Here is a 12,608-nt window from a genome sequence, read left to right as displayed (position 1 = left end):
GGAGGCCAGGAGGGGCTCCCCCAGCCCCTTGCCTCACCCCTCCCCTCCCTCCCCCGCAGATACTCAAAGCTGTTGGACCCAGCGAACTGGCTGCACATTAACGCCACCAACGGTCAGATCAGCACGGCGGCCGTCCTCGACCGCGAGTCTCCCTACATCAGAAACAACGTCTATGAGGCCACCTTCCTGGCAGCGGACAACGGTGCGCCCAGGGGCAGGGAGACACGGGGGGGGGGGGGGGGCGCCCTCGCCCTCACCCATTCGAAGCCCTGAGCCTGGTGCTTCACTGATGCAGGCGCCAGGGGAGCTGGGCACTGTTACCACCACTGTTACAGCTCCCTGGGCTCCTGCCATGTGCCAGGCTCTATCCATCAGTGAGCAAAACAGACAAGAGCCTTCTCCTTTGCATGGGTGACATTCTAGAGGCCAGTGTGTCAGCCTGAACCAGGTTTGTCTGCATAATAATTACAGCAATCTTAACAAGATGGAGGTTTATTTTCTGCCACATAAAAGAAGACTGGAAGCAGGCAGCCCAGGGTCAGGTATGAGAAACCAAGCTCACTCTGGCCACTCCCGTGTCCTTGGCAAGCTGCAGCATATGGCCCAGAGCAGCTGCTGATGCTCCAGCCATCGTGACCACATTCTGGCAAACAGGAGGAGGGGGAGGCCAAGGGCACATCCCAGCCCTTCTAAGGACTTCCACTCACAGCTCATGAAAGCCAGAACTCAGTCACGAAGCCACGTCTCACTGCAAGGGATGCTGAGGAATGTCGTCTTCTGGTTGGGCAGTGATGAGCCCAGGTAAAGTCTGGGGCTTCAGTTCTTTTATTACGGAACAAAGAGGAAATGGATATTAGGGGCAACTCAGCAGTCTCGGCCGCAGGGAAGCGAGTGTGAAACACGCCAGCCAGCCAATTTCAGGGAGCGGGAGGTGCCGGAAAAGAGCCAGGCGGAGGGTGGGGGAGTGGCCGGGGTCTCCTGCTGCACTGCTGGCTATGAGTGACCTGCTGTGGGTCCAGGACCTGCGGGATTAGAAGGATAAGCCAGGGGAAGATGGGGCGGGGAGGGGCGTCCCGGAGTCAGGAAAGGGCACGCGCAAAGGCCCCGTGCCAGGCCCATGCCACGTGGCTTCTGGGATCAGCTGCATAAATAAAGCTTCAGGAGCTGGAGTAGCCGCTGCACGAAGGTTTGGTCAACAGCAGCTGGAAGCTGGGACCTGGTGACCATCCCGCAGCCCCCTGCCCACCCCCCTCACCCCGCGGGATCCACGGAGGCCCAGCCCCTCAGCCAGCCGCGATGAGCGCCAGGCCCTGGTCGGGGACCGCTGCTCTGAGCAGCAGCTGCAGCACTGAGATTAGATGAGAACGTGATCTTAATGCATCGGTGGCCAGAGCAGTGGAAAGCACGAGGAAGACGCCAGAAACGGAGCACAAGTCCCGCTCGCGTTAATAGAGCCCGTCTGTGCTGCTCGGACTGTGAGCTGTGTCATCGGCCACCTATCACAGCAGGCACCAAGCTGCGTCGCCTTGAACGCGCTCTGATGCGTCTCCTGGGAGATCACAGACGCGCTATGGGATGGACGTTCTACACGCTCTGCCTGCCTCAGCCAAGAAACGCAGTCGTCAGTGACGGGGTCAGAGTCGCCATCAAAGGGCAGGGCCACGCTCAGAACACGGAGGACAGACAGGCCACCTCCGGCCGCTCAGCGCTGGTCCACCCCCACTGTGCACCTGGGCTGAGACAGGGGCTGGGTGTGGGTGGGGTGGGGGGGGGACGGGACAGCCACACGTGGGCAGGTGTGTGCGGTTCCTGTGTGTGTGCGGCTGAGTGGCTGCATATGTCACATGGCAGTGTCAGTGTGCATGTGGGGCTGTGGTCAGCTGGGGTCTGTCCCGGGTGGGGCTGGGGTCTGTCCTGGGTGCGGCTGGGGGTCCATCCTGGGTGGGGCTGGGGTCTGTCCTGGGTGGGACTGGGGGTCTGTTCCGGGTGGGGCTGGGGTCTGTCCCGGGTGGGGCTGGGGTCTGTCCCGGGTGGGGCTGGGGTCTGTCCTGGGTGGGGCTGGGGCGTGGTCCCATGCACACTGTGCGTCTGTGGTCATGGAGCCCAGGAGTGACCGTGTGATCACCCGTGTCCGGCCCACAGGGATCCCTCCGGCCAGCGGCACCGGCACCCTGCAGATCTACCTCATCGACATCAATGACAACGCCCCCGAGCTGCTGCCCAGGGAGGCGCAGATCTGCGAGAAGCCCAGCCTGAACACCATCAACATCACGGCGGCTGACGCGGACGTCGACCCCAACATCGGCCCCTATGTCTTCGAGCTGCCCTTCGTTCCAGCGAGCGTGCGGAAGAACTGGACCATCACCCGCCTCAATGGTAAGCCTGCCTCGGGCACCAGCCCAGTGGCACCCTGCCAGTGGGAAAATCGGACGAGTCTAGGGTGCAGGCCCCCAGGGGCCCATCACCCCTTCACAGGAGGGTCACGCAGCCCCTTCCTGTGGGGTGGGGGCCCCTGCCTGCTCTGGGGCTCGGCCGCCAAGGAGGCCCCCAGGGCAGGCCCCAATCTCATCATTTTAATAAGCTCAGCCTTGACCATCCCAGTGGCTGTAACTGCAGACCACTTCCTATGCCATCACCAACTGATGGGACGGGCCCTAACCAACGCGTTTCCTGAGTCCTATGCCATCACCAACTGATGGGACGGGCCCTAACCAACGCATTTCCTGAGGGCACTTCCCTAGCTGCGGCCTCGGTAGAAAGGGCGTCCAAGTTCTGAAGTTCTGATAGCATTTGCTTGTTCCCCAAGCCCTTACCAACACTGAATATTGTTTTAAAAAGCATTTTTCCAATTCTTTTAGCGAAAATCACTGTTTCCACTTGTATCTTTTGACTACCAGTGGGCATTTTTTCATATATTTATTGGCCATTTTTTGTTTCTGTGAACCATCTGTTCAATGTCCTTGCCTATTTTTCTTTGAAAATGGGGTTTTTTTCTAATTGATTTGGTCGAACTCTTTATATGTTAAGGAAATAATTTCATCATTCTTCCTGTTGTAACTGCTCTATTTCTCTTTTTTTTTTCCCTGGGCTGTGTTGGGTCTTCGTTGCTGCGTGCGGGCTTTTCTCTAGTTGCAGCGAGTGGGGGCTGCTCTTCATGGTGGTGCATGGGCTTCTCATTGTGGTGGCTTCTCTCATTGTGGAGCATGGGCTCTAGGCACCTGGGCTTCTGTAGTTGTGGCACGTGGGCTCAGTAGTTGCAGCACGCGGGCTCTAGAGCACAGGCTCAGTAGTTGTGGCACATGGACTTAGTTGCTCCGCAGCATGTAGGATCTTCCCGCACCAGGGCTCGAACCTGTGTCCCCTGCATTGGCAGGCGGATTCTTAACCACTGCGCCACCAGGGAAGTCCCACTGCTCTATTCTTGAATTGCTAACGTCTCAACCTTATGGTATGATGCAGGGTGTGTGTGCGCACATGTGCGCACGTCTACGTGTGTCTTAGCCAAGCAGGCGTGTTAGATGTTCCCACTATCAGTCTTTGCCTCCGTTAGTCTCGCTCAGAAAGGAGGGCGGGCTGCTCAGTGAGTGGAGCCCGTCCCGTCACTCGCACCAGGTGACTACGCCCAGCTCAGCCTGCGCATCCTGTACCTGGAGGCCGGAGTGTACGACGTCCCCATCGTCGTCACGGACTCGGGGAACCCGCCCCTGTCCAATACGTCCATCATCAAAGTCAAGGTGTGCCCGTGCGACGAGAATGGCGACTGCACCACCATGGGCGCGGTGGCGGCAGCCGGGCTGGGCACGGGCGCCATCGTGGCCATCCTCATCTGCATCATCGTCCTGCTCAGTGAGTGCAGCTGGTCCTGGGGTGACGGGTGGAGGGACCCAGGTGTGCCCACGGCCCCATCTCCTGGCCCCGCTCTACCTGCCAGGAGACTTCCAGAAGCCCAGCCCAACCGGGTGCCCGGTAACGGACACAGGCACTCGCAGCCGCACGTGCGCACCCTCCCGCGCATGCACGCCCTCGTGCAGACACACGCGCACCTGCTCACGGGTGCCCCCTGCCCCACAGCCATGGTCCTGCTGTTCGTCGTGTGGATGAGGCGGCGGGAGAAGGAGCGGCACACGAAGCAGCTGCTCATCGACCCCGAGGACGACGTGCGCGACAACATCCTCAAGTACGACGAGGAAGGGGGCGGCGAGGAGGACCAGGTGAGGCCCGCGGCCGGGACAGCGGGGACGTGTGGGGACACCCTCCCAGCCCTGGCGGAGCACACACGCTGGGGTCCCCGCGTGACCTCCGGCCCTCAGCCCTGCACCCCTCATCTGCACCTTCCGCAGCCATTGAGCCCCGCCCAGTGCCGCCTGCACCCCGCGCCCAGGGAGGGTGGGCCTGGGGCGCTGCCCAGTTGGTCACTGGGGACTCAGGGCGAGCCTTAGCCCATAAAAGCTTAGTGACCACCCCCCGTGAAGTGGGCGTTCCCAGGGACACATGAGGAACGCGGTGGCAGCTGAGCAGATGGGGAAGGGGTTGACCCCAGGGGGAAGGCAGCAGGGGGCACAGACCCCACATGTGCCTTGAGGACGGGCAGGATTCGGATGAACAGAGGTGGGGTGAGCATTTCAGGAAGGACAGACCAGGTGAGGGCCCAGGACGGGGGGGCGCCCCGGGGGCCCGGAATAGGTCAATGGATATGCTCAGAGCCCAGCCACAGAACACGATGAGGACGCGCCCCACGACTTCTCTGGTGCCTCTGCCTGGTACCCCCGCACCCGGACTGCCTTTCCTGACTCCCCTGCCCGCCCCCCCAGGACTACGACCTCAGCCAGCTGCAGCAGCCGGAGGCCATGGAGCACGTGCTGAGCAAGGCCCCCGGGGTGCGGCGGGTGGACGAGCGGCCGGTGGGCGCCGAGCCCCAGTACCCGGCCCGGCCGGTGGTGCCCCACCCAGGAGACATCGGGGACTTCATCAGCGAGGTGGGTAGCCCGGCCGTGCCGGGGGCGCAGACCTGCTAACACAGACAGGAAGCAGCCCGCTTCTCTGGGGCCCGGTGCTGGGCTGAGCGGGCAGCTCCAGACCTGGGTTCACGCCGGCCCGGCTGCTGCCGGCGGGGGGCCCTGGGCCGAGCGCCTCGGTTTGGTATCCCTGCTGCAGAAGGACTAACCTGCCCCCGCCCCCGGTGGGGACAGACACGCAGGGCTTAGCAAGACTGCTGGAACTTGAGGCCACAGTCCAGGCAAGAACAGGAGGGGGACCAGCAAGGTGGCTCTGACCCCAGACTCCTGTCTGCAGCGATCGGGAGAGGCCTCCGCAGTGTCCACTCAACCCCGATGACCAGACGCGCAGGCTGCCCCTCCCCACTCCACACACACACAGGGCGCCGGGGACGGCCTGGGAGGTGAGCGTCACTCCAGAGCTGACCACGTGGCCGTGTCACCCATCCTAACCCTGGGGTCTGGAGACCACGTAGCATCAGCGTCCCAGCCGACAGCGTCCCTTTGATCATCCCCTTGGCAAGAAAAGCTGACCCACCTCTTGAAGCTGAGCCCAAGGTGCCCAACTGACATGTCCAAGGGCGTCAAGAGCGCGCCTCCCACCTCTGCTCCCGTCCTCCTGTGCGGTAAAGCCGAGGGACAGCGTGAGCCAGGGCGCGTGGCTGCACCCCAGCCGCTCTCCCCCACCGCCAGCTGCCGCGGCCCGGGCAGCCAGTACCTCCGCGCCCACCGCGGCTCCCACAGACGGGATGCCTCCCATGCCCCGTGTAGCCAGCGCGGGTCCCTGCGGATTTACCACCCATCTCTAACACGACTGTACTTTGAGAGGGGCTGGCAACACTTCTTTCTCCACCTGTGTCAGAACCGGACTTTAAAAGGATTTATTTAAACAGAATAGAACCCAGGGAGTGGTTTGGCAGAGACACAAAAGAGATTTCTCAGAACATTCCCCGAAACAGACCGTGTCTCAGGCCGTAAATGAAATTTTTATGGCTGCCCAAAAGCCGATTCAGCTTAGACGACATTACCATCTACAGGGTAATAAAATTTTTAAAACTCCAAAAACTACGTCCTCCCTGATGGACAATCAAAAGCCCACTTTTAAACAACTTAGAGGAAAGCAAAAATGGAAATGACCAACCATTCCGTACTGAGTAATGGAAAAGGTACTCCCCTCCCTAACGAGGGCAGGCTTAGGCAGTGCCAGCACAGGCCCCCGGGCCGTCCTGCGGGAGGCCCCTGGAGCCGGCAGGGAGCCCTCCAAGCTGTCCCGCCCACCGGGGGGAGGGAGCGGGGAGGTGTGTCCACCCCTCCCACGGTCCCCGGGTGGGAGCTGCCAGGGGCACCCTTGGCCAGTGGCCAGAGTGCTGGAGGTGGCCTGGCCAGGGGTCCCAGCATCAGGCACTGGGGGAAAGGGGCCAGGGCACAGGCAGGGGCTCCAGCCACACCTGCTACATCCCCGTTTGCTCCCGCGCACAGTTACAGTAACAACTTCAGGTGTCTGACACCCACCCCGGGTTCCCCTCCCTGTGGCAACAACCAGGGACTCGTGGAGGCCGGCCTCTCGCACAGGCCCCGGCCGGCCCTCCGCCTGGCTGTGTGCGCTGCCCCCAGGCCTGTTGCACAGCTCATTCTGCAAACACCGCGCCCCTACTCGGGTCTCTGAGGCGCCCTTCACTTATTGAGCACCTGCTGCATACAAGGCCCCATCACTGCACCTCCCCAACCTGCCTCCCCAGCTCCGCTCCTGGGCGCCCCTCTGCCCCCCGCCCTGCACCCTAACCCGTGTCTCCACGGCCCCCAGGGACTCCGCGCAGCCGACAACGACCCCACGGCGCCGCCCTATGACTCGCTGCTGGTCTTCGACTACGAGGGCAGCGGGTCCACCGCGGGCTCCGTCAGCTCCCTGGACTCATCCAGCTCCGGGGACCAGGACTACGAATACCTGAACGACTGGGGGCCCAGGTTCAGGAAGCTGGCAGACATGTACGGCGGCGGCCAGGAGGACTAAGCGGGCCCGCCCCAGACGAGGCGAGAGCAGCGCTCGGACGTACGGGAGCAGACAGCGGGCCTTCCCGACTCCGCGGCCGCGCCACCCGGCGGTGCGTGAGGGGTCCCCGCCCGCCCCCCGCACGGAGCTGCCTGGCACGAACACTTGTCAGCCCGCGGCCGCCCCAGCGCGGTAGCTGACTCGGCACCACGGAGAGCAGAGGCACCGTCTGAGCCTGGATTTCCTGGACAGAAGCGCTGTTTAAAACAGAATGGAAGTGCCTTTTGGTACATGCGTCAGATTCCCTCACACTCAGGAGCGCCCCCCAGCCAGTCCTGAGCGCCCCCAACCCCGGCCAGTCCCAGCTCTGAAGTCACGAATTAAGGAATTGGGGAGAATGTGTCCTTTTTTTCGATCTCCTATCAAGAAAAAAAGTGGGTGACACACTTGACAAAATTGACAAAGAAAAACAACTTGGGGTCCAAACGCCATAAGCCTTCCGAGTGCTCACACTTTGCTTGCACAGTTGGGGTCTCCCAGGCCCCCTGGGGGTCCCCAAGGCCGGAGGCCCCACCTTCAGCTCCTGCAGCAGCGAGTCCGCCTGGGGCAGGTCAAGCCGGTGGACCAAAGGCCCGCTGTACAGCTGGGCTTCCACAGAAGCGTGCCGCCCCCGACTCCCAGATGCTGGAAATAGCTGGGCAGCTGGGGTTCCCAGGGGCTGTCCCTGATGCTCCCCCATCTCTGCCCTTGGCCACCCCCAGGGCCCCCCAATCATGAGGCCTCCCCCAGGGCCAACTGTGACCCTGAATGCCACCCAGGTCCCCACTGCCTTTGGTCCAGGAGAGTACGGTGTCCCAGGAAACCACAAGCAAAACTGGCCGGCATGCCACCAAACCCTGGCATGAGCCCTCCACCCCTCTAGAGCAGACTCCCGAGGGACCCCGTCAGAGGCCCGGCGGACACTCACCAGTCCAAACCCCCGAAGGCTCTGGACGCCTCTGGCCACCGGCGGGGCGTGCGGACTGCAGGGAGAGCTGATTCTCACCGGGGTCCCGGGAGGCTGGAGACGACCGGGGGGACTGGCGGGCTCCTCCCTGCCCTGCTCCTCTGGACCAGAGTTTCTGATGCTCGTGAGCTGATGTGGGCGACTACAGTCGGCTCCGAGTGCCGGGACAGCACCGTCGTCGCTGTGCCATCTGTCCCACACGTGCGTCTTACCGCATCCACCAGAAACAGTCTCCTTTCCTTTGGACCCGTGGCAGCAGCCAGCAGCTGCAGGGCCAGGCAGCTGCTTGAGCTCTCAGAACTGGCCGTGCCTCCTGCGGGGCGGTCTGACTCCCAAGCCAGACTCCCGAGTCAGCTCCACAGCGCAGCAAGGAGCCCCTGCTGTGTCTGTCCGCGGCTGCGTGAGAAGAGGCGCTGGGGCAGCCCTTCGCCCAGCATCTCCCAGGACCTCCATTCTGGGTGTGAAGGCGCCTCAGGCCGGCAGGAGAGCCACCTCCTGGGGGATCCTTGCCTGCTCTCGGGCTCCCCAGGGAGGGGCCTGGGCTGCCACTGGCCCTGGGCAGGACTTGGTGTCGGAGCCCCACCTCACACCTGCTCCTGGGGCCAGGGGAGGCCTCGGGAGGGCGGGGGCGGGGTTTCACACGCTCCCCGTGCCCTCCGTCGGGGGGGTCTCTCTCCGATCCACTCCGCAGCCCACAGCCTGCCCTGGTGCCATGGTCATCCTCTTTTCTAAACAGCCTCGGCCTCAAAGATGAGCTTGAGTGTACACGTGTGTGCGCAATCCGCGTGGGTGTGTCCCCCCTGGGCGTCAGGGTTCTTCCCCAAACCAAACTCATCACTAATTCCATCCACCCTCCTGGAGCTGAGCTGAGCTGAGCTGAGCTGGGGAGACGGGCTCCGGCCTGTGGCCTGAGGGAGGCCCGTGCTGGGCTCCGTCCATCCTGACCCCGTCCATGACTCCTGGGGAGGGACGCGTGGACGGAGGCAGTGGTCACCGGTGTCACATGCCGATGCCCCTACGCAGACTGCGGTCTCCCAGACGTGGCGGGTGGCGTGGCCTGCCGGAGGGAGGGGACGCCCCCCTGTGAGGCCATGCTGTGCAAATCGCTCGGGGTCAGGCGGCCCACGAGGACTGTCCCAGTGTCTGAAGGTGTGGCCATTCAGGATTGCTGGTGGTGTCAGGGTTGGTGAGACGTGAGCTGGAACCTTGTTTTTGTTTGTTTCTGGAAAGCTCATCTCCAGTTGAAGTTCTAAGGGTGACTGTGGTGGGGCCCAGACAGCTGTGAACTCTCCTCACTGGAATCCCGAGGCCCCCTTTGGTCCCCTGGGCTCACCCCAAGGATGGGTGTGCCAGGCGCGGCCTGTGACTCGGACCCCTCGGGGCACCAGGCGCCCTGCCTCCCCCCACCCAGGAGAGCCGGATGCAGAGTCCGTCTCACTGCCCCCTTCCAGCTCTCTTCCCCCGGCCCCTCGCCTCATCACTGCCAGGGCCCCTGCATCTCGCCTGCATCGCACAGGCTGAGGCTGCGGCAGCCAGCGGGAGACACGTCAACAGAGGGGGTGCTTCTCACACCCATCCCTGCTTCCAGGCAGCCGGACAGCTGCCCCTGGAGGCTCCCACCCCCTCCCAGATGCCTCCCAGAGCTCCGTCCCAACCAACGGGTTAGCATTAGCTAAACACACAATCGGCGTCAAACGTCCCTCTTTCGTAGCTTGCAGATACGACGGGTCCAGATCGGGACGCGGCCAGCGGAGGCCCGGACTCGGTGCTGGCGAAGCGCTCGGGCAGGTTCAGCGCCTGTAGGGAATTTCTGTTCTTGTGAACAGGAGACGCCAGCAAGAATGCCCTGGCCTCGGGCAGTGGGCACCCCCAGCCCGGGGCCACCGTGCCCGTCAGGCCTCAGCACCCGCCACCCCTGGCCCAGCAGGCCTGCCCTTTCCTGTGTCCTTCAGAACATCCCAGGCGCCTGACCTCCCGCCGCCAACGTGTCAGGGTAACGGCAGCCGTCAGGCCTTCCCTACTGTGAGCACCACCCACACGGGCCTTTGAGATGACAGCTCTGTTCCCTCCAAGGGGGGCGTCAGGGAGGGGAGTCTCAATTTCTGTCAAGGCTGAAAGGTGTAACACCAAGAAAGCAAACACAATCTCCCCCCCATGGAGCATCCTGAGAGAGAGTTCCGCGCAACCTGGCATAGATGAGACAGGCCCCCCGCAAAGCGGGGCATCCCGGGGGGGAACCTCTGTGTATAATTGGAACGCATTTTGCTTTTCCTTTCTCTCCTTTTCCCATTCTAATTTTTTTTTTTTTGCATGTTTCTTTTTGAAAACGGACAAAATGTGTAGCAGCCCGCATGACTGTGGTTGTTCTGGGGAAAGATACTGGAGTACGATGTATTCACACTGCATCTCTGAGCATTGCGCAGTTAGACAAACGTTCCAACTTTTTTGTAATCGTCAACAGCACAACTATTTTGTATTGTTGTTTGTATCATTTTGTACCAAAAAAAAAAAAAAAAGAAAGAAAAAAAGGGAAGAGCGTTGATGTTTTCAACGTGTTTTCTAGCGCCAGGCGGTCTCGGCTCCAAACTGAGCGGCAGCTTCGCGGAGGGGCCGTGTGTGGGAGCGGGCTCGGGGTCCTGGCACGCTGCTCCAGGGCAGTAAATAAAGTCCCCCTGTTAAGTGGTCGCCTGACCCTGGCTTGTTTTTCTCCGAGTGTCCCATCCGCTCAGGGGCAGCAGATGGACGAACACGGGGGCTGAGGTGTCGAGAGGGGGTTTGAGCACCTGCTGTGTCTCAGGCTCCGCCCTAGGCTCTGAGGGCACAGATAGCAACAGGACCAGGCCCACTCCTCACACCCGTGAGGCCCCGGGGACACGCACAGATGAAGGCCCACAGGCCATGTGTCTAAATGTGCCGACGTTCTTAGAAGGTCAAACCAAGCTAACAAGCCGCTCAGCGAGGTGTGCTCCCCCTCCTACCTTGGCGATACACCTTCCTGCCACCATGAGAAGGCTGGGTCAAGTTCAGGGTTCTCCTGCCCCTCGGATTCTCTCAGGGCCCAGCCTCCTCCCCGCCTCCGGGGACTGCAGGCCCACCCCTGACGCCAGCCAGAAACCCACGGGCCAGCGGGTCCAGTCCTCAGCAGCTCTGGTCATGTGCCCCAGCCTGCCCTCGACCGCTGGCCACAAAGGTACACAGGGGAGCCCCCGGGTTCAGTGCCAGACTCGCTGGGGCTCTGTCCACCTCAGGGAAACAGCTCAGAAAGGCTGAGGGGCACCCCGCTCACCCCACTAATAAGTGGCGCAGTCAGACCAGAGTCCCAGGGGCCCACCCTGCAGGCCAGGCTCCCAGCCCCGCCCCCCAGCCCCCACCCACTTCCAGGCCTCTCCTGGGGCTCGAATCTGCAACCAGGACAAGGTGCGTAACAAAAGGTCACTCACACGAGTTGACAATTACAGGCGTGATCAGCGCTTGCTAGTTTTGAGGGTGCCGCAGCTAAGGACATTCACAGTTAGGCAACTGCTGTGGGCCTGGGACAGGCAGTCGCTGGGGGGCACAGCTCCTTGTAATCAGACCCCCGGGGCCAGGACCTGGGGGGTTGGGGGGACAGTCTGCTTAAGGTCACCCCCTCCCAGCTCCACAGCAGAGGGCTGGCTAGAGCACAGGCTCAGCAGTTGTGGCGCACGGGCTTCAGTAGTTGTGGCTCGCGGGGTCTAGAGCGCAGACTCAGTAGTTGCGGCGCACAGACTTAGTTGCTCCGCGGCATGTGGGATCTTCCCGGACCAGGGCTCGAACCCGTGTCCCCTGCGTTGGCAGGCGGATTCTTAACCACTGAGCCACCAGGGAAGCCCTCCCCTGCCTCCTGTTTCTAGAGAAGCTGAAGTCTCCCAGGCCTCCCGGAGTCACAAAGGAGCAGCTCGAGAAGCTAATGATTAGGACTGAGAGTCACAGACTCAGGGGCTGACGCACGTTCCTGAGCCATTTTACTGACACCGTAACTGCCACCAGAAGGAAAAGGCTGGCTGCGTGGTGACCAGGGTGCAGCCGTGGCATAAGCTGCTCCCTCTGGAGCAGAACTGAGTCTGTGGCACTCGAGACAACTGAGCCTTGTCTCTCGGTTCCAAGAACTGGCCTCAAGAGAATGGGATTAACATTATTGCTCATGTTAACCTATATCTTTATGTAGCTCGTTCTGCCCGTATATGTAAGCAGGCAACTAAAGCTGTCAGCAAAGAGGTGCTGTCGACAGACCCACGTCGACATCCTCCACTCTGAGAATACGGCACCTATGTCTGCAGGAAGAAGTTACAGAAGCCAGGCCTTCACCCCTAATCCCATAGAAATGGAATGCTCTTCCAAGTGGGGATCTGTAAGCAGCTCTTTGCAAGAGGTCCCCTTGCCTTGTCACTAACCTTAAACCAGCCACCCCCATGCTCTACTCATCTCTGGCGCAAGCACACCTTTCAAATCTTTTGATCACACAATACCTTGCTTAACATGTTGCTTCTCTCCATAGATCAAAGAAGTAGAAATGAAGAATAAGTAACTAACAGACGCCCAGATCTCTTCCCCAGCTTCCCCTGCAGTAATCTCACGAACAAACTGCGTGAACGAGACA

At 61.5% G+C, this 12,608-nt stretch overlaps 1 protein-coding gene and 1 long non-coding RNA gene across 3 annotated transcripts in view; one reads left to right on the top strand and one right to left on the bottom strand.

Annotated features, from left to right (window-relative positions):
• Positions 1–10,297, top strand: part of CDH4 (cadherin 4) — a 556,898-nt gene extending 546,601 nt beyond the window's left edge. Inside the window, exons 11-16 of the mRNA XM_033410223.2 lie at positions 60–202; positions 2,143–2,376; positions 3,613–3,846; positions 4,072–4,211; positions 4,812–4,976; positions 6,799–10,297. Coding sequence (XP_033266114.2) covers positions 60–202; positions 2,143–2,376; positions 3,613–3,846; positions 4,072–4,211; positions 4,812–4,976; positions 6,799–7,005 — 1,123 coding nt within the window. The 3' untranslated portion in view covers positions 7,006–10,297. The remainder of the gene's footprint in view (positions 1–59; positions 203–2,142; positions 2,377–3,612; positions 3,847–4,071; positions 4,212–4,811; positions 4,977–6,798) is intronic.
• LOC125961402 (uncharacterized) lies at positions 477–2,144 on the bottom strand. Of its 2 annotated transcripts, none has more exons than XR_007472098.1 (2): positions 1,971–2,144; positions 477–1,924 (listed from the first exon to the last, which is right to left on the bottom strand). It is a non-coding gene; the product is annotated as an uncharacterized LOC125961402 (long non-coding RNA). The 2 variants fall into 2 exon arrangements; XR_007472099.1 differs by having other exon boundaries at positions 477–1,902.
• Positions 10,298–12,608: the final 2,311 nt, after the last annotated feature.

The sequence above is a fragment of the Orcinus orca genome, chromosome 16 (genome assembly GCF_937001465.1).
Source record: "Orcinus orca chromosome 16, mOrcOrc1.1, whole genome shotgun sequence".
In the NCBI taxonomy this organism is placed as follows: Eukaryota; Metazoa; Chordata; class Mammalia; order Artiodactyla; family Delphinidae; genus Orcinus; species Orcinus orca.
The sequence above is the reverse complement of the archived record's forward strand: the minus strand, read 5'-3'. Positions and strand labels throughout refer to the sequence as shown.